General features: G+C 37.3%; 1 protein-coding gene across 1 annotated transcript in view; it reads left to right on the forward strand.

The window, feature by feature from the left end:
* The first annotated feature begins 1,349 nt into the window (after window positions 1-1,349).
* Window positions 1,350-27,480, forward strand: part of LOC141359439 (uncharacterized) — a 31,609-nt gene continuing 5,478 nt past the window's right edge. The window contains exon 1 of the mRNA XM_073861878.1: window positions 1,350-1,686. Coding sequence (XP_073717979.1) covers window positions 1,377-1,686 — 310 coding nt within the window. The 5' untranslated portion in view covers window positions 1,350-1,376. The remainder of the gene's footprint in view (window positions 1,687-27,480) is intronic.

A 27,480-nucleotide genomic window follows, 5' to 3' on the forward strand; every position in this document is an offset into this window, starting at 1 on the left:
ATAAATGATTCAGCTTTTGAATGACCTCATGTAACTTCCCTAAAGCTATGATATTGCTCTATGTTGTTTCATTTAAAGTTATTTGTAGAGGTAGGGCCTGGAAAATACTTAACCCCACAGGGGATACCACAGGACACTTTCAGAGTCCATGCCCTGACGCACCAGATCTGCCGTTAAGGGGGCTGCTCCTGTTGCTGTCAAAAAGACAAACACTGTAACATTTATGCTGCTACACATTTTTAAATTTCTAAGTACAATTGTGAGTAAGCCTACATTTTTCATATTTTTTAATACAATTTTGAGTACAACTGGCTTTACAAGTCATATCAACTATATTTAAATTTAAAAATTTAATAACACTGATCAAACGTCAAAAATGTAACTGTATTGACATTAACTAACAAAGATGAATAACCGACAACATTTCGGCCAAATTCCTAAAAAAAATAATGTTTTCATTTGGATTTATTTGCAGAAACTGAAGCCGGACAAACTAACAAAAAGTTGCAATGCAAATACTGCAGATAAAGCAAGTTTGTATTCATTTTTAAACAACACAATGCTTATGTTTTTATTTTAGTAACAATTCAAAAGTGAACATTTGATGAAATAACCCTGATTTTTAATCACGTCATCTTCCATGTATAGCTCTCAGTCTTTAACATTGTTGTTAGATGACGTTACGTCATTCCTGAGGTTTGCTTTTGTTGGAATTCAACAGACACTGTACTGAAATGATCACCATACATGTAGAAATGATGAATAAAGGCAAAACTGGAGTGCTGGTTTCTTATTTTTTTTTCTGCGGGTGTGTAAATATTCATGTTGTTTTACGCAACATGCTTTGCAGGGCGGTTCTTTGACCGTTCATTCGTTCACAACTAAACTAGATCAGCGGTCTCCTTAGACTATCTGTTGTTTTATAACGAAACTCGTTTTAAACGGTTCTGTTCTTTATGATCTTCGGAAATATTGCTGTTATTATTTGTACGTTCCGTAAGATGTTAAAAAAAATATCTTGTGTGATGTTAATCTGTTTGCGGAGTCTATTCGGTAAGTTATATGAGCTTTTAATACCTTTAGCTTTTTCCGTGAGATTTTAATATCTGATGTTGATTACAAATCAGTGATGATCTTAAAAACATTTCTCTTGAAATCTTAAGAATAATAATTGAAACATTTACAGATCATTTTTTTTCTTTATTCATTTTCTATTACGTATTAATTTTAATAATGAATAATATCTATTTATAATCGAGTTTTAGCGGTATTTGCTAGCCCATTTCCAACCGCGAAATGAATACAGATGTACAGAATGTTTGTAATACTTCTTGTTTATTTCTTCAGGTGTGTTTGGTAGTGAGTCTAGGTCGGTGATGGAGGGAGATTCTGTGACTTTATCTTTCAGTCTTGATGAAGCACAGATTAAAGAGGGAATCGCCTGGAAGTTTGGACATCAAGAAATGACTGTACCAGAAACAACCATAGCTGAACTAGAAGATAAGGGAGATAAAGTTCGTTTCTACAAAGATAGAGCTGAAGGAAGATTCAGAGACAGATTGGAGTTAAACAAACAGACCGGATCTCTAACCATCACAAACACCAACATCACACACACTGGACTTTATAAAGTCATCAACACCAAAACAAAAGACCAACTTAAAACATTCAATCTTACTGTCTATGGTGAGTAAAGAAGAACTAGTTATACATACATGTATAACACACACACACACACACACACACACACGCACACACACCCACACACACACACACACACACACACACACACACACACACACACACACACACACACACACACACACACACACACACACACACACACACACACGCGCACACGCACGCGCACACATATGACCACCAACCTAACATACAGTAGCCTATGTTGTTTTTGTTTGCCATTAATTTGTTTTGTGGTTTGTATACCTCCTGCGTTATGATGTTGTATTCCATACCTTATTGTTGTTCATTTGGAGTACATGGCCTTATGGTTGTATTTATAAACCAGCCTCATGTTCTCTAATAGCTGTTGGAGATTGTTTATCCATTTATGACATCAAAACTAGATTATTGTAATGAACTGTTAGGTGGCTGCTCTGCATCCTCATTACACAAAATGCAGTTAGTTCAAGACGCAGAGGGGACACAACATCTTTAACCTCAATTCTAGTTTCTTTTCACTGGTACCACTTAATTTACATATCAGTTACAACAAATAAAGCCTTAAATGGTTAAGCTCCCGCATATTTAAAGGATTAGTCCATTTTCTTAAAAAAATCCAGATAATGTACTCACCCCCATGTCATCCAAAATGTTGATTTCTTTCTTTGTTCAGTCGAGAAGAAATTAAGTTTTCTGAGGAAAAAAATTCTCATTTTAATGGACTTTATTGGCCCCCAACACTTTACAGCTTTAATGCAGTTTAAAATTGCAGCTTCAACTGAGCTTCAAAGGTCTCTAAACAATTCCAAACAATGAATAAGGGCCCTATCTAGTGAAATGAATGTCATTTTTGGTAAGAAAAATAAAAAATATGCACTTTAAAACACAACTTCTCATCTTCATTCGGCCGTGTGACGCGCTAGTGTGACCTCATGTAATACGTCATCACGTCAAGAGGTCACGGATGACATATACTAAACTACCGCTCCAATGTTTACAAGTGTGTAGAAAGAGGAGCATTCAGACTTTGTTGTATGTGGAATGATATTAATTATTGTCTTTGTGTCAGTTTAGTGTTTAAAATGGTCCACAAATGTGCGTTTTATATATGTGACGTTTGGAATCGGAGTCCTTTGAAGCTGCTTTGAAACTACAATTTTAAACCCCATTAAAACTAAAGTGTTGGGGTCCAATACTAAAATGAGAAAAATCCTGGAATGTTCTCGACTGAACAAAGAAAGACATCAACATTTTGGATGACATGGGATGAGTAAGGTAAGGTAAACTTTATTATCCCACAAGGTGAAATTTGTTGTACAGCCAGCAGTAAAACACATAATCAACAACCACACTCACACACAAGACCTTAGTAAATAATTACCTAAAAATTGTTTTAAAAAACAATAGCAGCAGGTACAAAAGATTTTTTAAATCTGTTTGTACGACAAAGGGGCACATGGTATCTGCGTGTAGATGGGAGCAGTTTAAAAGCCTTCTGCAAGGGATGGCTTAAATCCATAATAATTAACTCAGCCTTCCTCAGAGTCCTAGTTTTGTACACATTGTTCATATCATTCGAGGAAGTGCCAACAATCTTGGCATTTCCATTTATAGCTATGGGAGAGATGACTGTAGGATTCTTCCTAAAATCCACAATCATCTCTTTAGTTTTAAGTGCATTGATGTCCAAAAAGGACAAGTTACACCAATCGGTAAAATCTGCCAATACAGGATCATGATCCAGATCTTCATTATTAAGGAGAGAAACAATCACAGAATCATCTGCAAACTAAATGATGCGACACCTCTCCAGTTGCCTCTCTGACACTCATTTGTACACAGCACAAATAAAAGAGGGGAGAGAACGCATCCCTGCGGTGACCCAGTGGAAGACAGAAGTGCATCAGATAGAATACCATTTACCTTCACACGTTGAGATCTCTCCATAAAAAAACGGTTACACTTTATTTTAAGGCGTCACTGTTACATTGTAATTATACAAAAGATATCGGCCAGTTGTACTGCACAATTTTTGATAATTCGTCCACCAATACCATCTGGGCCAGGACTTGTCCTCTCTCTTACACCCCAGAAAAGTTTAAGACCATTCTTAAAAACATCCCGTTCCTGGCTAAAATCATGAATATGATTTAATGATATAAAATGATTATAAAATGCGGCACTGCGCGAAGCATATGAGCATATGTTCCACTTTATCCTTATAGTTAAGCCTTGCCAGTTTAAGTTCTTTTTTAACTTGTTTTTGTAATACCTTATACTGGGTCACATCACCTTGTTTAAAACAAATATTCCTCTGAATAATAGAGTTTTTTTTACAGATTTAGTTACCCATGGTTTGTTATTTGGGTAAAAATAAATTTCTTTCTTAGGGATCACAAGATCCTTACAAAAATAATTTAAGCTGACACAGTCTCTGTGAGTTCATCAAGATCAGCACAATCGTTTATGAACACGTCCCAATCAGTACAACTAAAACAGTCCTGGAGACAGTTAATCGATTCCTCCGTCCACTCCGGAACTAAACAACGTTACGGCTAATTTTTTTTCCAGACTGATTTGTATGACAGAACCAAATAAACAACATTGTGATCCGACATACCCAAGGGAGCTCTACAAAGTGATTTATAAGCTCCCTTAACGGAGCCGCAACAGAGATCCAAACATTTCATATTACGTGCGTGTAAAACAAGTAGAAACCACACAGGGACTTTCCCATTTTACAATGATTAAAATCACCCCTGACAAAATTTGGTGCATCTGTTGAAGCTTTTGCACAGTTTTTACAATAGTACGGGTGGCCATATCCACATTTGCCTTTGGGTGAATATATATGAGCGTGACAAAAAGCTGCGGGAACTAATGGTAAAAAATGGGGTCGTAGGGACACAGACAGGAGTTCAATATCAGGCGTGCACAATGTTTCCCTAATAACCACTTGGTTACACCAGTTTTTGTAAACATAAAGACATAAGCCTCCACCGAAGGACTTACCCATCACAGTTGGATCCCTGTCCAAGCGATAAGGTTTGCCAAAACCATACATTTTCAGATTGGAATACGAGTCTTGATCCTTAAGCCATGTTTCCGTAAGAGCAAGAAGGCCTCCATAGTTGTATTCCTTCAGGTACTTCAGGTTGGCCTGGAGCTCATCCATTTTATTGCGGAGTGACTGCACATTAGCTAACATGACTGTAGGGAGAGGTATACGACGTTGACCTTGTCTCTTTAACCGCTGACGGACGCCACCCTGTCTACCCCTCTTCCTCAATACCCATCCACGGTTTGGCGGGGTAGAGTCCGACCGGACAACTTCTGCTGGAAACGCCACTAGTGGGTCCACAACTCCTTCTCCAGAATTGCGTAATAATAGCAGAAACTCGTGACTATATATCGTAACGAGAGAGGTTCATGGAGTTCGCACAAAACACTCCTAAGATGGCAAAAAAACACCAAGAGAAGGAAAAGGCCCGTCATGTTAAAAGAGAACATAAAATAAAACTAATTAACAAATAAACACGATAAAACAAATAAGAAAACAACAAGCAACAAACAACTACACCCTACATGCTACCACACTGCTCTTTCCATCAGAAGCACGTTTGTGGCTTCTGAATTGATCCCTGTTTGGAGCCTAAGGAATGAATTGGGCTAGGCTAAATGCTAACACATTCACGACGCGCTGTACAAAGATTAAGTGCATGCATTGAAAAAAAATAGGTATTAATTTGTCTAAGTTGTGGTAAGAACATGTATAAAGTATATAAGGCCTTACACAATGAACTTTCTACAGTAGACCTACATGGACAATTAGGGGTGAGTTATTGGTTCCAATTCGCAATCTTACCACTAGAAGACACTAAAATTTACACATAACACCTTTAACAAATCTTCTATTACTCTACACTCCATCATTCTCTTAAAGATCGCAAAACTCCAGACGTTCTTAGGATGGCAAAATCTACCAAAAGGCCCTAAAGCACCTAAACTGTTGAATAGCCTTCCCGACACTGTTTAATGATCAGATACTCTTCAACTTTAAATCTAAGGACACATCTCTTAAGCCAAGCATACACATAATGCATATGACAACCCTGCCCTATAAGTTTATTGATAAATTACCAATAAACAATCCTTTACACTAAAATTTATGAACTGCAGGTACGCTAATTATTCTTTATTTGCTCTTCTACTTTCACATTGGGATGCCCATCCTAAGACACCCAGTGATTACACCAGCTCCAGTTCAGATCCAGCCTCCCACAAAAATGTTAAAAGCGCTATACAAATAAAGTTCAGTTGAATTGAACATAATCTACCCCAGAGCAGTTTAGCTGTGTAGCGTAAGTTACTATGTTGACAAACACTGCTTAAATCTGAGCTACTTTCATAGTAGGGGAGAGCAGGGTCAAAAGTAAAAATTTTCAGAAAAAAATAATTTTAAAAGATAATATTTAAGACTGCATGGGTGGATTGGCCGTCTGGCAAATTTGGCAAATGCCAGAGGGGCAGGACCATTTTTTTAATTTGGGCCGGTGTGATTTAATATATACAGTTGAAAGAAAAAGTATGTGAACCCTTTGGGCTTACTTGGATTTCTTCATAAATTGGTCATAAAATGTGTTCTGATCTTCATCTAAGTCACAACAATAGAGAAACACAGTCTGCTTAAACTACCACACAAACATTATACGTTTTCATGTTTTTATTGAACACAACATGTAAACATTCATAGTGCAGGGTGGAAAAAGTATGTGAACCTTTGGGTTTAATAACGGGTTGACCCTCCTTTGGCAGCAATAACCTTAACCAAACGTTTCCTATAGTTGCAGATCAGACCTGCACAACGGTCAGGAGAAAATTTAGACCATTCTTCTTTACAAAAGTGTTTCAGTTCAGCAATATTCTTGGGATGTCTGGTGTGAATCGCTCTCTTGAGGTCATACCACAGCATCTCAATCGGGTTGAGGTCAGGACTCTGACTGGGCCACTCCAGAAGGCATATTTTCTTCTGTTGAAGCAATTCTGTTGTTGATTTACTTCTATCCTTTGGGTCGTTGTCCTGTTGCATCGTCCATCCTCTGTTAAGCTTCAGTTGGCGGACAGATGGTCTTAAGTTTTCCTGCAAAATGTCTTGATAAACTGAAATTCATTTTTCCATCGATGACAGTAATCCGTCCAGGGCCTGAGGCAGCAAAGCAGCCCCAAACCATGATGCCGCTTCCACCATATTTCATAGTTGGGATGAGGTTTTGATGTTGGTGTGCTGTGCCTTTTGTTCTCCACACATAGCGTTGTGTGTTCTTTCCAAACAACTCAATTTTGGTTTCATCTGTCCACAGAATGTTTTGCCAGAAGTGCTGTGGAACATCCAGGTGCTCTTTTGCAAACTTCAAACGTGCTGCAATGTTTTTTTTTGGACAGCAGTGGGTTCCTCCGTGGTATCCTCACATGAAGTCCATTCTTGTTTAATGTTTTCCTTATTGTAGATTTGTCAACAAAAATGTTAGCATGTGCCAGAGATTTCTGTAAGTCTTTAGCTGACACTCTAGGATTCTTCTTCACCTCATTGAGCATTCTGCGCTGTGCTCTTGCAGTCATCTTTACAGGATGACCACGCCTAGGGAGTATAGCAACAGAGCTGAACTTTCTCCATTTGTAGACAATCTGTCTTACCGTGGACACATGGACATAAAGGCTTTTAGATATACTTTTGTAGCCCTTTCCAGCTTTATATAAGTCAACAATTCTTGATCGTAGGTCTTCTGAGAGCTCTTTTGTGTGAGGCATGGTTCACATCAGACAATGCTTCTTCAGAACAGCAAACTCAAAAATCTCATCACATTGATTGGACCCCAGGTTGGCTGACTCCTGGCTCCAATTAGCTCTTGGAGAAGTCATTGGCCTAGGGTTTCGCGTGCTTTTTCCACCCTGCACTGTGGGTGTTTACATGTTGTGTTCAATAAAAACATAAAAACGTATAATTTTTGTGTGATATTAGTTTAAGCAGACTGTGTTTCTCTATTGTTGTGACTTAGATGAAGATCAGAACACATTTTATGACCAATTTATGAAGAAATCCAAGTAAGCCCAAAGGGTTCACATACTTTTTCTTTCAACTGTATATATATACACATATATACCCAATCAGAGCTTACGCGGAGGCAGGGGCGAACTGGTCATATAAAGAAATGTGGGCCAGTTCGCACGCAAGTTATAGAGAAATAATAATAATGATTACAATACTGTGTGTTTTTATGGACCAACTTCGCTGTTGTTGTTACTGCTGCTTCCCTCAAAACACACACGGTCGCTGACTTGTTGTGCCATATGGCAAACCAGGCATTTTCCCGGTGGGCCACGAAGCTATTTGGGCCGACAGTCCAGATTCCGACACTTTTTTCATCTATATATTATTGTTTTTGACGGGCCCATAAATCCAGACAGTTGATCAGCGGCCTGATTGACATTGGGCTGACTCAATCACATGGTTAAGCACCAAACCCTTTCACTTTGGTCCTGCCGGCGTAATGCATTAAAAAACATAAATAGCGCAAGAGTAACTACCGGCCCTTGACACACACTCTGCGGCCCATAGGTTATTTTCTTCACTGACGTACTGTAGTTACAGCATCAAAATGTTGACAAATAAAAATGAAAGAAGGCGGGAGTTTCTGTTCACAGAAGTCGTCGAAAAACGACTCCCAACCAATCGGATTACACGACCAAGCAAGATTTTTAACCAATCAAATGAAAAAAATTGAGTTTTTGTTAAAACGAACATGAATTCCAGCCAATCACATTACAGAGCAAAGCAGAATTCCAACCAATTAAATGAAAGAAGGCGGGAGTCTCTGTTCAATTGCAAGAACTCAAAGAACAGACTTGTGAGAATTGAGATGTGTGCAATCTTCCTGTTGATCACCAGACCGCACAAGATTTCAGCGCGCAAGTCTGCACTCGATGCACCCTCGATATCAAGAACACATCTTTTCATGCGTCCTCTGTACTTGTGTTCTTGAGAATTGAAATTGAACTTCGACGGTTAATGATGAAGTAGCGAGAGAACACAAGGACACAAGGGGGGGCTTCACAGATAAGTATTCAGGTAAGCTTTACTTACAGCAGGCTGGGGGCACACTGGGCTTTAGCTTTTGCGGGCATGGAGCTTTACAGGTGAGTATTCAGGTAAGCTTTACTTACAGCAGGCTGGGGGCACACTGGGCTTTAGCTTTTCGAAGCACAAACAGGTGGAGGAGACGAGGGTGGGTATCATCCCAACGTAACGTTCCGCTTGCAAGCAGACTTATGGAGAACTCCCACTCTTTCACTTTCCAACAGTCGGTGAAGTCAGTCCCACGTCGATAGGAGCCCTTGGCTTGGGACCTGTATGCTGGTGGCAGAGAACACACACTTCACTCACGTTTAACAACTCCAATATTTGTGCAGCAGGACATACAACACCTCTTTACACATGGCTCAGGAGGATGAAACTGGTCCTTTGATCGTGCATAGGTAAGAAACGCCGTTCGTTGTCACCACTCGACTCCTCATACACTGGGCTCTTTCCTCAGTCTAGAGTATGATTACTGACAACATTGAAGACAGCACAGCAATTCTCCAGGTGTATCCACTTCATTAAAAAGCACCCACCGCACTCTTCACACTCACAGTGACTAGGGTCAGTATCACAGCTTCAGCCTGGGTTCGGAGACCTGGACGAACAGGCGACAGGGGGCAGGAGAACAGCACGTGAAGACGTTTATGTCACGATCTCGAAACTCCTTCACAGGGACTGAAACAGACTGGATGATGAATAAGCATTTAATGCTATAAACGAATTCAGACTGTGTTAGGACAGAGATAAGGACAGCAGTACATCCAGAAGGGGTTCTGATAGAACACACTGTGTCTCCTTTTTCACCTCACAACAGACGTTTTAGACCTCCAACTTCACTTCCTCTCTTTAGTTTTACTCATCACATCCGTTTGACATCTGCTTCCAGACGGTCGTCCTTTACTCTTAGTTTTATTCCTTTTAGCTTCCCCTCGCTGCCCCCTTTTCTAACGAAACCCTCCAGGCTCCCGGAGCGAACTCCAACTCAAACTGAACTTCCTTCTGATCCCTTTTCTGCTCTATTTATGAGCCTCCTCTTCTCATAAAAGCCAATCACCGTTCACCCCCTTTATTCCACTCCACTGTTAGATATTATCCTTGATTTAGATTTGCCCGGAGTCAGCCGGAACCGGGATAGTGTTTGCGAAAATCGGTCCGGGCAGAAATATTTCTGCCAACTTTTGTTCCGCCTGCATTGGTCACTCTGTGACATTTGTATAGTGCTTAACACATGAATGCATATTGTTTTAAAACTGCATTACAGAAAATGCATCCTTACATTAAAAAATACAACCAGTTAGCAAATCCAGAGATGCAAACTACTTAAAAGATACAAATCTTAACAAATTTAAAATCTTTTTAAAGGGATAGTTCGGCCAAAAACGATATTAAACCCATTATTTACTCACCCCCAAGCTGTCCAAGTTGCATATGTCCATCGTTTTTCAGACAAACACATTTTCAGATATTTTAGAAAATATTTTAGATCTTTCTGTTGATCAAATGCAATGCCACGGGGCCCAGCCATAGTCCACGACCTTCAAGTCCAAAAAAAGTGCGTCCATCCTTCACAAATTAAATCCAAACGGCTCCAGGATGATAAACAAAGGTCTTCTGAGGGTAATCCGTGCGGTGTTCTTGTAGAAGTATCCATATTTAAAATGTTATTAACGTAATTAACTAGCTTCCGGTAGCGCCGCCATCTTAGACTCAGGAGAGAGTATTAGCGTAGTGTACGCACTTTTCTTAGTGACGTATGACACATTCGGAGGGCGGGGGGACAGTGCAGCAGCAGAGAAACCGCTGTATGCTGCGTAAGCGCTCATCCTGAATGCGGATGACTCTAAGATGGCGGCGCTACCGGAAGGTACTTAATTAAGTTAATAAAACTTTAAATATGGATATTTCTACAAGAACACCGCACGGATTACCCACAGAAGACCTTTGTTTATCATCCTGGAGCCGTTTGGATTTAATTTGTGAAGGATGGACGCACTTTTTTTGGACTTGAAGGTCGTGGACTATTGCTGGACCCCGTAACATTACATTTAATCAACAGAAAGATCTAAAATATTTTCTAAAATATCCGAAAATGTGTTTGTCTGAAAAACGATGGACATATGCAACTTGGACAGCTTGGGGGTGAGTAAATAATTTGGCCGAACTATCCCTTTAAAGCTACTACCTTTTTTTGTTTGATTTTTTTTCTTTTTTTTTGAGAAAGAGATTTTGTGAGTGTGTTTCATTTGTTTAAATTTTTGTTTTGATTTTGGACAGTATATATTTTTTATTTTGAATAACTCTGAGAAGTGAAACTTCTAAATAACCTGTAGATTGATGAGTATTGTAACAGATGAAACCAGAAACACAACACGTTATAAAAAATGACCACTTTTGGACTTTACTTCATCATGGTTGAAAATACCTTTCTGGATCTACACGCGAAAACAGTGAATAAATAACACAATATTTTGTCAGCTCTGTCAAGAGTTTGCGTGCTAAAGATGCTGTCAAGGTTTGGGATGCAAATAAAATGAACAGATAAATGAACACTTGCAGACAAGTGTGAGATTAATTGTGCCGTCCACCACGGCCCTGCAACACTAGATCAGAAATGTCTTGTATGCAAGTGTTCATTTATCACAAAATAGAGTAACACGAGTATACAAACTACATGCTCATTACCGCTAAAAGTAGTGGAATTACAGTAACAACATTACTTTGTAATGCGTTACTCCCATCACTGTTTTTAACACAACTTGCGTTGGACCTTTCATTTATTTTAACATGAAATAACGCCTTAAATGACATGACACACACAATGTGTAAAAAAATGAACACATCATTTTATGCAGTGTAAACATAACTGGTCAGCCAACTAAACTGGCTTCATGCTACAGACCACACCCTGTTAATGTTTATGGTATTTTACTTTTTTCTGATTTGCTTATGGGTCTTTTTTTTCAGCCCTGTTGTAAGGTGGGACACTTTTGGCCACTGCACCTTAAACTTATTTGATTTTTTTATGTTTTCCAGCTTGTCTGCCCGTCCCTGTAATCAGCAGAGTTTCTTCACAATGTTCTTCATCATCAGTCTCAAACTGTTCATTATTGTGTTCCGTGTTGAATATGAGAGATGTGAGAGATGTGAGTCTGTCCTGGTATAAAGGAAACAGTTTATTGTCCAGCATCAGTGTGTCTGATCTCAACATCATCAACATCTCTCTACCTCTGGAGGTTGAATATCAGGATACAAACACATACAGCTGTGTGGTGAACAATCCCATTAAAAACCAAACTCAACATCTCAATATCAATCATTTCTGTCAGATCTGTTCAGGTATGACTGCTGTAATTATTATTAGGTGTAATCTAAGAACAGACAGACAGATTCAGTTACAGTTATGTCTCTTATTACTCTTCTAAGGTATCACCTCACTTTATATAATTGCGATCTGTTGTGTTGCTCTTGGATTTCTGATGTTTGTAACTGCAGTTCTGATGGTCTGGATCTACAGGAAACACAAAAATGCACATCAACAAGGTAAATGTCAACTACAGCTCACAATATCAAATATCTACTACAAAGTTTTGTAATAAAAATAGTGTAAAATATTTTAAAACATTATTATCTGTTGTAGTAACATGTTTTCTGTCTCTGTAACAGTTCAGAGCGTTGGAGAGGAGATCATTTATGCCGATACAACATTTCACAAAAGACAAACACTTAAACCGGTGAGATCATTCATGTCATGTGTTGTTTGTTTTTCTATGTATCTTTCCATGGTATATCAGATTTAGATCTGTGTGTGTGTGTGTTGGTATATGTGGTTTACATGAATATTCTATAATGAGATGTTTAATGAATTTGAAGCCTGTTTTGATGCATGCACTAGACTTATAGTTGTGAGTCACCCTGGGTCATTTTATATTCAAGACTCAACTGATAATCATAAACATGATAATTCAATAACGTTAAACCTGTTTAAACAGAAAATATACAAACATACAGCATGTTTCAGCAGTTAAACCATCTCACAAGAATCTGGACATAAACCAAAGTGAGAAATGTTGTAGAAATTTTAGTTTTTGTGTGGGAGTTAGTGTTAGTGTGAGAGAGAAATGTGAAAGATAAGAGCAGAAACACAGCAGGCCATAAAATTATTCGGTTTTTTTTTAACTGTACACTCAAAGCCAAAGCTACTGTTTATGAGACAAAGCAAAATCTCATTATGTTAACCAAGCACGTGCACACATAGACATCAAAGGGGGCTTGAGCACCTGCCCTTTTTATTCCTGGAGAGAAAGTGCCCTTTTTTCTGGGGTGCTTAAAAAAAAAAAAAAGATCTTTATTCATATAACAACTGATGTCTGTCTGTTTCTTGTGTTTTTTACTTGTTGCTTATTTAATTTAACATGAATTTATTCAGAAATCATTTAAATGAGATTTAAACTCATATAAAGAAAAATAGCGCTATTTTTGGCACACAAACGGTTAACAGATGAGTCCCGCCTCCAAAATTCAAATCGCTAATATGATTGGCTTTACCTTTCCTTAGTCCCGCCTCTGTAACTTACTTCGCGTTATGATTGGTCTGTCTACACTCGTGCTGCATCATTCGCGCTTCAAGCGCCAAAGCTCAGCCTGCCCTGAACGAGACGCGATCATGTGCATGATTATGATAACAAAGTGTGTGAGGAAGAAAGCATTCTTATATTAACAGTTTTATGCACAAAATATGGGACACGTTGTTACACATAACGATTCAGGGACATTGTTTTCCATGGCAATCCCATATTAAACTGAAGAGTTGCAAACTTGTAACAGTGTAGTGTATGTAGTTTAAACAGACTGCTCATACAATAATATAGCACAAACAATAAAATAATTGCTAACTGCAGTAGTAAGCTTTTTTGTTTGCGTTTTTTGTAATGGCTGTTAAATAAGTATAATGTGTTATACTGGAGTGCTGGAGCAGATTGGGAAGAAATCTGATGGTTCAGTATTTTACTTGCCCAGTCTGAATTTTCACTGACATCACAAAAAAAGTAAAATATAAAATACAAATAAAATAGGCCTAATCTATATTTGCTGTTTCTGACATGTGTAACCCTAATAAATATGAAACCTAAGATTAAAGGTGCCATAGGATGTGTTGTCATAATATGTTAAATTGTTCTTTGACAATTACATAGAAGGTATGTTGCTTTATTAAGTGCAAAAATTATCCAGAAACGTTTTTACATGTCCATTTACAACCCTAGAATTTGTCATTTTAATTAAATTGTCTATTTTTGCCCTATTTGAATGGGTCATGAATAATAATGTTGAGCTCTGCTCTGATTGCTCTGCTCTGAGGCTCATGCCAGAAGCTCACATTAGTAAACAGACCTTATATTTTGAGCCAGCCCCGCCGCTCCCATAACGCGCATCACGCGCTGTGCGTAGGGCACCAGGTGCTGTTAGGGCACCAAAAATAATCCTAATGAAAAAAAATTATAATGCTGATAGAATTTCATTAGCCTATAGAAATATTATCAGGCAATTTTTATCCATGTATATGTTACAAAAAAGGGGAAACGAGATAATTTAATTGCTCTAGTATAGAAAGTATGCCCCCCAGCCTTTGATGGTCCGTGCCGGTTGATCGCGCGGGCGCCTGACGAAGTTTGACAGAGGCCGTTTCTCAATCCGAAGGCTGCAGCATCCAGAGGTCGCATTTCTAGGCTGGATACGTCATCAAAACTTTCTTATTTCGTAATATTAACGCTTATTAAGTTGACTATTATTCTTAGTTAATCGTAAATGGTTGTAATATGCTTATGACTTGATAATGTAATGTTCAGTTAACTGAAATAAACCAGGCTTGATGACGTATGCAGCCTGCATATGTGACCTCGCGCAGGCTGCAGCCTTCGGATTGAGAAACGGCCAGACAGTAGGCAACTTTTAAAAATGGCCCCGAAAAGACAGCAGGACTCATATTCGGAAAAAAGAAAAAACTGCGGGATGATGCGCGTGCATCACTTGCAGGTTAGTCCATCATGTTTAATCAATCCTAATAAGGGAAGTGTGCACGTTGGTCTGCAGCTGCTGCTAATCGTAATACACCTCGAACTTGCTGTGCTGACATTAATGTTAGCCAACTATGTTGTTATAATTTATAACTTTAGTGCAAGTTAAATTGAGATTTTACTGTAAAACATTACCTATGCATATGCATTTTACAAATAACTGATGCCAGCTGTTACTTTCTTTACGTTTCTTTAGATATTGAGCAGTAGTTTATTTTGTGGTTTATTTTGACGTGACGGTGGTTAATACTTTCTCAGTAAAAGTTAACGTTAGCAGTCAGTGCACATGGTAGGCTAACAATTCCTGATTGTTAAATATATATAAATTTAAAATGTCATCATGTATGATATGAAGCAAACATTACTGTGACACTTAGTTCTCTAAATCTTTGTTTTATTTAAGAATATTGGGTATTCTTGTTTACTTATTGATGTTTATTTAATGTAATTTATTTAAAGTGACATTGTACTTGGGAAAAACATGTCTGGATTATTTTGATAATTTTTCTATTTTGCTATTCTATAAAAGTTTGCACGTTCAAATTAGTGTGTGTTGGCTAAAACTGTGAAGATTTTACTTTCTGCTTTTAAGTTATATGTTTTTAAAAAGTTAAACTGGCCAAAACAAACTTTTTTTTCTCAGGGTCGGGGTGGGGGGCATTATAAAGGAATTATGCTTAGGGCACAAAAATGGCTAGCAGCGGCACTGTTTTGAGCCCTTATCAGACAAAAATACATTTTGAGTAACAACTAATCAGCTAAACGCTAGCATATGATATAGCATTTATTGGCATGTAGTGCTAACTCAGCAGTCACAACTTTGTTTTTAGCATTTTAACAAATTTGTAATTAATGTGTAATTTAATGTTTTCAAAACATGCACATTGTGTAATGGCTTCCTTTCCTGCTCTATAAACCTAGACTACTAAGGAGACCATGGTGTCTGTGTGAACAACTGATTATTTTGTAGACATCTTTTGAAAATTAAACAATTGCGTGAGTTTGAGGAAGATAAAATTAATTAACTTTTTTAATATGTTTTAAAAAGGAAGTCAGAATTGCGTTAATATATAAACTTTTTGTTTAAAAAAAAAGAAAAAAATATACATATTTATGAGAAGTGCCCTTTATTTCACTTGAGCCCCTGCCCCTCAAAATGTCGGTGCACGTCCCTGATGTTAACAATACATATAACATTCATATTTATTCTGTACTGTTGTTATATAATCATGTTAAGGCATGCGTATGTTTGTGTGTGTGTGTGTGTGTGTGTGTGTGTGTGTGTGTGTGTGTGTGTGTGTGTTGTGTTGTGTTGTGTTTCTATCTGTGCAGGGAGCTCCAGTAGATGATGATGTGGTGTATGCAGGAATCATGAGTCGATGAACAAACTTTGTACACTGAGTGATGCTGAGAAGATAAAAATTATCTGACCACAGTCACAGATGAGTACAGAGTAAAAACAGAAGTTCAGATAGTTCTGGATCTTTAGTTGTTATCAGTAGAAACATACACTGTATACAAAACCATTTAAAGTGACAATGTTATTACAGTTTTTTCCAATTGCTAACACACAATTTTGCAAACTAGTCTGGTTTTATAAAAAAACTCAATTTACAAAACCACACACCCAAATAGCAAAATACAACATATATCCTGCAAAATGAAGCACTCCAACCGAAACTACATATAACATTATCAAAATCAAACTTTGACACAAATTGGAACACACTTCATTCATATTACCAGATTTTTGTCTAACCAACTACACACAGTTGGGCATAATGAAAAGTGCACTTTTCTTTTGTATGCTTTGCCATAATACTAAAATATGTATTAGATTGTTCACATGCACACAAATATTTGCAGATACACACACATGCTGTTGATTTTTTTTTATTTTTCACCAAACAAGTCACAACGCCTCGTCCACATCACAGGCAATATATTCCCTTGCCAGACATCGAGGGAAGAAGCACCTTGAGCGCTTTATCCATCCATAAATTACACCAACATCAATCTCATCATATGTCTCTTCCATAGCTTGCAAAAGAGGCATGCGCACAAAGGGCTGCTGGTCATATACCTTCCATATAACTCTTCTATGGGGTTCAAAAATGGCAAGTATAGTGGGAGGTATTGCACGATAAATGTTTCGTAGTCAGCAAACCAGTTTTGGACTGGAGCTACACGATGAAAGCTCACGTTGTGCCATACTACAACATACCGGTTTCTTTGGTCTACATCATTCATACACTCTGATGGTATGAGAATGTTGTGGAATCTTTCTAGAAATGTGAGAATATGGGCTGTGTTGTATCAAGGTTGGCATGACGGTTGAGGACACCATCCATATTGGAGATGGCAGCACACATTGTGATGTTCCCACCACGTTAGCCAGGAAGATCTATAATGGCTCTGTGGCCATTCCTGTGGTCTTTTCTAGTGCTTACATCCTGATTGAAGTGTTAACAATTAACCATTCAGGTGTTTGGGCAGGTGGCACATATATTGGCCATTTATCTTGTGTACTCACGGATATCTGAAAGTGGATAAAGATGTGAGTGAAGCTGAGGTGGCTGGTTCCTGAAACCACGCCCGCCTAGCTCAATACGCACAACCGGCGCAACGTCATAGAATGTCTCTGAACAGGTTCACGCCCACTTTTGGGGGAAATCAGACTATACCTTCTATTGGCTTCCATTCAAAATAGCGGAACAAAGCAACCTTCGTACACAGCCGGCAGGCGTAAATAACTTATGAAATCACTCAGATTAAACATGTTGAGTAATTATCTGTCCACCCTGCCTGCCATAGAGCCCGAAAGATAAATTAACATATTTAATTTGGTCAATATAAAAACATGTCTCTTTCATTCTCACAGCATCAAATTTGTGTAACAACGCTCCCTATTGGCCAGAGGTGTGTTACCCAAACATTTACTCGTACCTCATCGAGTCAACAGGGAAGCAAGTGAATGATTTTACTTTGTATTTGAAAGTTACTTCGTATTTATTTATTATGTCTTTATATTTAGAGTAATGAGTGCACTTTTCCGTCGAGTCATACAACTAACTTTTACAGTTTTTTCCAATTGCTAACACACTAAAATGACATAAACAGCACAACTATTTAAACTGACACACAGAGAGCAACACCTCTTCTCAAGTCTCCAAAAGTCTAAACACATTTCCTGCTTTACACACATTTTGCAATTCAAAATGGCACTTTTTAAATGCACTGAACACGGTTCTCTGCACAAGACACAACAATCTGACATAAAGTCACATGTTTGCCTTTTCAAAACACTACCATTCAAAATGACACTACACGAGCTAAATGGCCAATATATGTGCCACGTGCCCAAACACCTGAATGGTTAATTGTTAACACTTCCATCAGGATGTAAGCACTAGAAAAGACCACAGGTACGTCATTGGCCACAGAGCCATTATAGATGTTCCTGGCTAACGTGGTGGGAACATCACAATGTGTGCTGCCATCTCCAATATGGATGGTGTCCTCGACCGTCATGCCAACCTTGATACAATACAGCCCATATTCTCACATTTCTAGAAAGATTCCACAACATTCTCATACCATCAGAGTGTATGAATGATGTAGACCAAAGAAACCGGTATGTTGTAGTATGGCACAACACGAGCTTTCATCGTGTAGCTCCAGTCCAAAACTGGTTTGCTGACTACGAAACATTTATCGTGCAATACCTCCCACTATACTTGCCATTTTTGAACCCCATAGAAGAGGTATATGGAAGGTATATGACCAGCAGCCATTTGTGGGCATGCCTCTTTTGCAAGCTATGGAAGAGACATATGATGAGATTGATGTTGGTGCAATTTAGGGATGGATAAGGCACTCAAGGCGCTTCTTCCCTCGATGTCTGGCAAGGGAATATATTGCCTGTGATGTGGACGAGGCGTTGTGACTTGTTTGGTGAAAAATAAAAAAAATCAACAGCATGTGTGTGTATCTGCAAATATGTTTGTGCATGTGAACAATCTAATACATATTTTAGTATTATGGCAAAGCATACTAAAGAAAAGTGCACTTTTCATTGTGCCCAACTGTGTGTAGTTGGTTAGACAAAAATCTGGTAATATGAATGAAGTGTGTTCCAATTTGTGTCAAAGTTTGATTTTGATAATGTTATATGTAGTTTCGGTTGGAGTGCTTCATTTTGCAGGATATATGTTGTATTTTGCTATTTGGGTGAGTGGTTTTGTAAATTGTGTTAAGTTTTTTGATAAAACCAGACTAGTTTGCAAAATTGTGTGTTAGCAATTGGAAAAAACTGTAACTTAGCGATATTTCCAGCTATCACTGGACGGCGTTGTTACACAAATTGGACGCTGTGAGAATGAAAGGGACATGTTTTTATATTGACCAAATTAAATGTGTTAATGTATCTTTCGGGCTCTATGGCAGGCAGGGTGGACAGATAAATACTCGACATGTTTAATCTGAGTGATTTCATAAGTTATTTACACCTACCGGCTGTGTAAAAACGTTGCTTTGTTCCGCTATTTTGAATGGAAGCCAATGGAAGGGCTGCTTTTTTATCCCCCAAAAAGGGGCGGTGACGAAATTTACAGTCAAGTTCCCGGATGTGCCGCTAGTCCGTATTGACAGCAGTGGCTATTCGACCATCACTCAAATGGCCACGCCCTTAATTATGCTGAACTTTAAGTATTAATATTATTTAAACGGATGAGTTACAAAAACAGTTGTTATAAAGGGCAAAATTAGCTAGACAGACCAAAAACACTTTTTGTACCAGGCTGTAAACATATTATTTTCTACTGTTAAGTTGGACATTTTAACATGGAGGTCTATGGGAATTAACTCCCTTTGGAGCTTAAAATTGCAGTTTAAATCATTCCGTATTGGCTTCATCGGAGCGATCGGAGGGTTGCCCATCGTTTTTTTAACAGATGTAAATTTGTGTGTATATGTTTTATTGTGCAGTATAAGTATGTTATGGTTTTTTGAGGAATTATGCAATTTAGTTTTTACTTGTGTGTTTTTCTAGTTTTCTTGCTAATTTATTTGTAGTTTGTTTAGTTAGTATTAACACAAATATCAAATATATATATATATATTAATATTTTATTATAAATAACAATAACACAAGAGACCTCTACAAATGTAATTTACTGGAAAGTTATTGTACTGTATTTTTGTGTGTCTTTTGTGTTCAATTGATATTAAACAGTGTTTGCTATTATCTGTTGACTGACATGAGTCACTGTGATTGACAGAATGATAGTGTAGGTGTTAAAACTCCTATTGATGAGTTTTTACATGAAGGAATCTGTTTTTAAAGATGACAACATGGATTTCTCCTTTACCCCACATACTATCAGAGTGATTAATTTATAGTTTTCTAACAATGCATTTAAGGTTGCACCTCCAATGACCTCTGGGCTTTAGGGGTTGAACCAACTAGTCGACTTAATGCAATGTCATGACGCTTTAACCCTGATGTCAACTAGTCGCGCTGAGAACCATACTTTTTTGATTTATTGTTGCATTGTTAACATTAAGTTGCAACATAGGAGCTGTATAATTTTAGCATTGTTATGCTGACATGCATCGATAAAAAATGCTCTAAAATGGGAGTTATTGTTGCATTGTTACGTTAAGTTGCAACATATGAGCTGTATATTTTTTTTAATTTAAGTTGCATCATAAGCTGTATAATCAGCGTCTGTATTAATGTTCTGCTAATAAATTGCCACATGTTGCAAAGCAGTCCCATCTCTTGTGTTTTATATGATTGACATCAACGACTAGTTGACGTCAACTCGACCTTGATGTCATAACAGTCGACTTTAAATAATTTGAAGTCGTTCAACCCCTACTGGGCTTCTGTATTTTTTCTTTAAAAAATCTATTTTGGTCCTGAAAATGTTGCACTCCTACATAATTAATACACCCTAAAGGTCACCTCAAACAGTGGTAGCTATATTTAAAGTTTGATTACACTGAATTTGTCATAAAGTACATGTATTTTGTAAAATGACAGAAAACTGGGGCATCTTGGGCCGCCACCCAGCTTGGGAACCACTGCCCTAAAAAATGTTGGACTGTTTCAACCCAATGATGAATATCTTCATCATTCTAAACAACTTGAAACTCATCAGTTTGTAGGATAAAGTCCAACAGATATCAAAAGCATGCGAAGAGAACTGCGCATCCAAAAACATCCAGAATTTTTGTGCAGGTGCAGGACAATGAATAATGAAACACGAAATAACAGCAAAAGAAGCACGTACACTGATAAATTGACCCTTCGCTAAGCCACGCTTGAAAACCGCCACAGGCCAATCGTATTTTAGCAATCGTAACTAGGCGCGGGGGGTAGCAGTAACTAGGCTTGACAGGCGTAGCCAGGGGCGCTGCTAAGGATTTTGGGCCCCATGAAAAGAATCTGGACAGGGCCCCCAACACAGCTGAGACTTTTTTCATATTAATTTACATAAAATAATGCGCTTTTACGGTATTTTGACTACCAATGGGGTGAGAAAATTTTAATTTAATTTTGAATTAAGTGTTTAAGAAAAAAGAAATCTTATTTCACAATTTTTTCTCACCCCATTGGCAGATCATTTTGCTCGTTTCACTTAAATTGTATATTAATTTGTCTTAAAACTAGACTTATTTACTTAGGTGATTTTGCTCATCAAGAAAAAGAATCTTAATTTGAGATTTTTTTGATATTTCTACTGAAAACAAGACAAAAATACTAAGTAAGAAAGTCATTTTTTGCAGTGTTGAATGTTTAACTAAAACTGTGTATTGTTATTTTTTCCAGCATTTTCTTGACCTAACATGAGAAAATTGAGTTCCCCTATCATGCACTTTTAACACTAGAACGGCCACCAGTAGTCATTTTAACCGCAACATTTAAACTTATGCATAGCAAAAAATGATTTTCAAGAAAAAAATTCTTAGTATTTTTGTCTTTTTTTAAGTAAAAATATCAAAAAATTCCCAAATTAAGATGCTCCTTCCCGATGAGCAAAACGACCCAAGAAAACAAGTCTAGTTTTTAGACCAAAAATATTACATTTAAGGGATTTTGTGCATAAAACAAGCAAAAAAAATCGGCCAATGGGGTAAGCAAATTTTTCTTGAATTTAGTGTTTAAGAAAAATGTTCAAGATTTTTTTGCTTACTCCATTGGCAGATTTTTTGCTTGTTTTATGCACAAAATCCCTTAAATGTAATATTTTTGGTCTAAAAACTAGACCTATTTTCTTGGGTTGTTTTGCTCATCATGAAAAAGCATCTTTATTTAAGAAATTTTATATATTTTTACTGAAAACAAGACAAAAATACTAAGAATTTTTTCTTGAAAATTTTTTTTTGCAGTGTGGTAATTATCTTTAACACTAGAATGAACAAGGCGTCATTTTGACCGTTTGAAATTTGCATAGTCAATAACTTTGTCCAAATAAGTCACGTGCATAAATAAACGTGCTTACTTGTCGGAAAATGCTACCGTAGAGATCTGGGGCCTCGTGTACAAAGTGTGCGCGTTAGCACAGAAAAGTGCCGTAAGCTACGATCATTGTCACGGACGGCGGTCCACTAACAATTTAGGCCTACTTACAAACCCACATTTTCTTGTGAAAAATTGGGTAACATAATCTCGACCCTTTGCCTCTTTCACTTCTTATTTTTTTCTCTTTCCGTTTTTGACTTCCAGATTGTTGAGGCATTTTCACTTCCTTGTCAGTCAAGTTGATATTCTGCCGGCACTATAAGTGAAGTCAAGCTGTGTTGCCTGGATTATACAATTTGGGCGGACTGAACCATTTTATGACAATTGAGAGGGGGGAAAGGGGCCCACAGACGTTTGTGTTTCCTAAATAAATACATTTTTTTGATACCAGTAAACAGCAAAAAGAATAATTTAAAGTTAATAATTTTTACTATTAAATATTTTTTAGCACCACAATTTTGGGGGCTTCTCTGGGCCCCCTCTTACTCGTGGGCCCCGAGAATCATGATTGTTTACCCCCCCTTACAGCATCCCTGGGCGTAGCAACAGTAACTAAGGAGGACGGGGCTTAGCGAAGGGTCAATTGCTCCAATTTAAATTTAATAGTGCAACGTTTCAACCATCAGGACCTATACCATAAGCCGGATTAGTTGGTTAGGCAGGTATGTTTAGGATTCGTTTGTGCAAAGGTATTAGCCTCACTTTCAAAATAAGGCCACTATGCACAAAAAAGCATATATTCGCTCACATGAACAGAATGTAAGCAAATTTATGTTTTTTGTGTGTAGTGAATCTTATTTTGAAAGTGAGTCTAATAAAGTCATACACCTGTTTTCTAGAGGCGAATTGATTACACGGTGATATTGTGCCTGATGAAGAACTGATGGTCGAAATGTTGCACTATTAAATTTATATCGGAGCAATTTATCAGCGTGCAGGCTTCTTTTGCTGTTTTTTAAAGTCTAACAGTTAGACATAAAACTCACTGGACTTCAGAATGAAACAAGACACCACAAGAGCTGTGAGGACTAAACCGACCAAAACTACAAACCTATAGACTAAAATAAATGTGTGAGGTCAGTTCTTCAGTTGATGTTCATCTCAGATCTTTATCTGATCTTATCATCTTATCTATCTTTTCTATCTCACATCTGTTCAAATGATGTCAAGTTAACTTAAGTTCTGTTGCTATGGGGTTACTGTTATGTTTTTTGTGGTTGTTGAGGTGTTTGGGGCTTTGGTTGTTTTCTGGCCCAGGTCAAATAAGATCACAGTCAATTCTCTGTGATATCATGAGATATAAGATTAATATGTACAGTTAGATGTTTGTTCAAATCCCTAATGATGAGTGTCAAAGCAAATGGAAATGGAGCATAAATGTATAATATAAACTAACAAAACCAGATTAAAACACAGATCATAGATTGTATTTTCTTATTTCATAGATTGTATTTTCTTATTTCAGTTTAAGGTTATGAAGTAAAAGAAAGAATAAAGAGAAGCAGCAGAGATGAAAGAGGAACTATAGGCTATTTGTGGATAAAGTCTTGAGAAATGAGCTCACGGAAAACTGACACCTCATTGACACTGACGCTGTTTTGTGTTGGTGTGTGAGATTAAAGGAGGCTGTGCAGGGAGTTTTTTTTGCAGATGTTAAATGATGCGTAGCTTTCTGAGGATGTAAGCGTCTCTGTCCTCTCCTGCACAGAGCGTCTGTGTTAGCAGTCCAGTTTATCATCCAGCTTCACTCCAGGGGCGTAGCCATGAGGGTTTCAGATTTCCAATTGCTTAAAGTAAAATAAGAAAATGTTGATTTCTTAGTCTGATTGATAGATTGATGAATCAAAATGCTGTGCGGTAAAATGCAGCTATTTTCAATCTTGATTGGATTAGCTCATGTCACGCGCTGTTGTGCGTAACTTACGCAGTCATCTTCGCATGAGAGTTCATATGGTGACAATGCGCCATCTACATCTTATATATGTATAGATATTAGTTGCCCCCTCATTTTAAGATAGGACCCCCCAAAAATTTAATTCTGGCTACGCCCCTGCTTCACTCATAGATATTTGTAAGTCTTTATAAACTCAACAGACTCTAATTGAGGCCTCAGCATCCTGAAGTTCACCACCATGAACTACATGTGGGATGTCACTTCCTTCATCTCATTCATCTTCAGCTTCATATATACATTATGTTATGTGTAAAAACAGTATTCACAGACAAAACCCTTGCATTTTTAACATGTTTATGATAATTCGTTTTAGATTTATTTATGCTACAGTTCAAATGTGAGGAATTTAGTCAAGACTTTAATGGTTGTGTTCATCAAATACATCTCTTTATTTCCAAACACATGTTCACCTTTTAGATTTTAAACAGTATATTTATTGATTTTTAAACAGATCTGATCAGTGATCAGTTCAGCTGGCTCTTAATGCAGATTATACTGCAGCGTCATCTAGTGTTTAAACATTGAAAACACACTTAAAGCTATTACAGATATATTTATACAACAGTTATCAAATAATAAATCAATCAATTAAATTTGGTATTTTTTCATATTTATGTATGTTATTCTTACAAAGTGTGTAGAAATTATTTGTTAAAGAATGTAAAGTGTATGTGTGTGTTTTATGTCTGGTCTTGAGTAATAAACTGTTTTTGTGACATTGATAATTCAGTATTTAAGATTGTGTCTATAAGTTCTCGATGATTTAAAGTTACTTGACTGACAGATGACATAATGATATCAAATAAGCAGAGATTATCTCTAGATGTGTTCAACTTCATGCCGGAGGACGACCACGTACCGCGAGAGTGAAACGAGAAACCATAAGAAGAAGCCTGATGTCTCATTGTTCTCGCGGTATTTTGACGTCATCCGTCTGCCGGACCTCAAACAAGTCTGCATAATTTTTGTGTTTCAATGCACTGGAATGATTTTGCAGACGTCACACACTATAGATCTGATTGAGACACAACCTAAATATTTTGTTTCGGTTGCTCCCACAATGACCGACAGCGACAATCACTAAACGACTACTAGGTCAACAGTCCTACATCCACTATCATTTACTAATGCATTTACATCAATTAATTTTATGCTATGAAAGAGACGCCAGTAATTCTTTGTATCCACTGAAAGAGTAGAAGTGAAATAATGAAAGCATCTGTCAGTGAACCGGGTCCAGGGTTGCCAAATAATACAAAAGTTTCCTAGCATTTCGCTTCCCTCACAAAAATGTCCTTATTACTGACTTTATGTTTTCAATTATAGTTTATTATTTGTAGAGTATAAATTGGGTAGATAAAAATATTTCAATACAATCATTAAATCTTAAAAAAATAATCTATGTAATATATCAAATCTTAAAAAGATTCAAAGTGAACAGACTAAAAACACTGGGGACTTGGCAACACTGCACTGTCATTCTTCTGCTCTAAAACTGGCGTTTGGTTTAAAGAAGATCATTCATGTCACTTGCTGGACTACATCAATCGTGCAATTTAAGCATCATTTAATTTAATAGCAAATACCAGAAAACATCTTAATAATGATATAATCATTTAAATACAATAACACCTCACATTACCTCTTAATATTCATTGAAAGTGTCTTGAGGTCTCAGATCTGCTGTAAGAGGTTTAGTGTGACCAGCAGAGGACTGTGATGAAGATGTGAATATAAAGACACTGAACTGAGACCTGTGAGGATTAAAACTACATGAAAGCATTCAGTCAGTCAGTTACTCTCTTATCTGATAAAGATTGATTTATTATGAACTTTATGAGTGTCAGATTAATATAATGTTATGAATTATTATGGACTGTTATTTACTGAAGAAAATGTCTGATGTGATTTTATTCTGCTTGTGTTTGTGGAGTCTGATGGGTAAGTGATCTCTGCTTTTATAACTTCACTTCAGTTTTAGTCAAACTTTAAATAAGTGGATTGATTTGAGATGTGGTTTGTAATAATAATCTCTAACTGTACTTATTACTGTATCTGTACAGAATTAAAGGAGATTTTTAGTCTCATGTCTTTTTAGCTCTCGCTCGCACAGAAGACAAAGAGAGAAATGAGTTGTGTTTGTAATTCATGTTGTTTATTTCTTCAGGTGTGTTTGGTAGTGAGTTTGTGTCAGTGTTGGAGGGAGATTCTGTGACTTTATCTGTCAGTCTTGATGAATCACAGATTAAAGAGGGAATCGCCTGGAAGTTTGGATCTCAAGAAATGAGCGCACCAGAAACAACCATAGCTGAAATAGAAGATAAGGGAAATAATTTCCGTTTCTACAAAGATAGAGTTGAAGGAAGATTCAGATTCAGACTGAAGCTGGATCACACTGGATCTCTGACCATCACAAACACCAACATCACACACAGTGGACTTTATCAACTAATCAACACCAAAACAAAAGACCAACTAAAAACATTCAACGTTACTGTCTATGGTGAGTAAAGAACAGATAAATATTTAAATATATAAATGTGATTTATGTTCCCATTTCAATATTTTATGTCTTAGGGGAGACCGGGGTTGGTTGTCACAATTTTTACTCATGCATGAATTGCTCATCTTCAAAAAATCTTTCAGCAGTAATTCCTACATGAAATGAAACTTTGGAGTCTTGGCTTTATATGTGTATACTTTTTACTTTTCGATTGTATTGTAACAGGAAGTAATTAACCATCAAAGACACTCTGACACAATGTGACAACCAACCCCATCACGGGGTTGGTTGTCACAGGGTATGGGGTTGGTTGTCCCTATATAGGTTCAATAGGATTTCAGTGATAAATTGGGATCTGAAAAGATAATGTGTAACTTTTGATTTTTTTAAGCTAAAAACTGCAAATAAGTTTTAATATGAATCCACCCCATATGATAGTTGTTATTAATGCCCCTTATGTTTAAACAATGGGATTAAAGTGGGTGATCAGTTACTTGAATAGGCTTTATGCCCATCTGCACTATGAACTTCAGCCAGCTCCTTGTTTCCTGTCTGCCATTATTGGACAAACTGATTAATCCAGGTGTTTCTAATTTTTGTTAT

The sequence above is a fragment of the Misgurnus anguillicaudatus genome, chromosome 23 (assembly GCF_027580225.2).
Source record: "Misgurnus anguillicaudatus chromosome 23, ASM2758022v2, whole genome shotgun sequence".
NCBI classification, from domain to species: domain Eukaryota; kingdom Metazoa; phylum Chordata; class Actinopteri; order Cypriniformes; family Cobitidae; genus Misgurnus; species Misgurnus anguillicaudatus.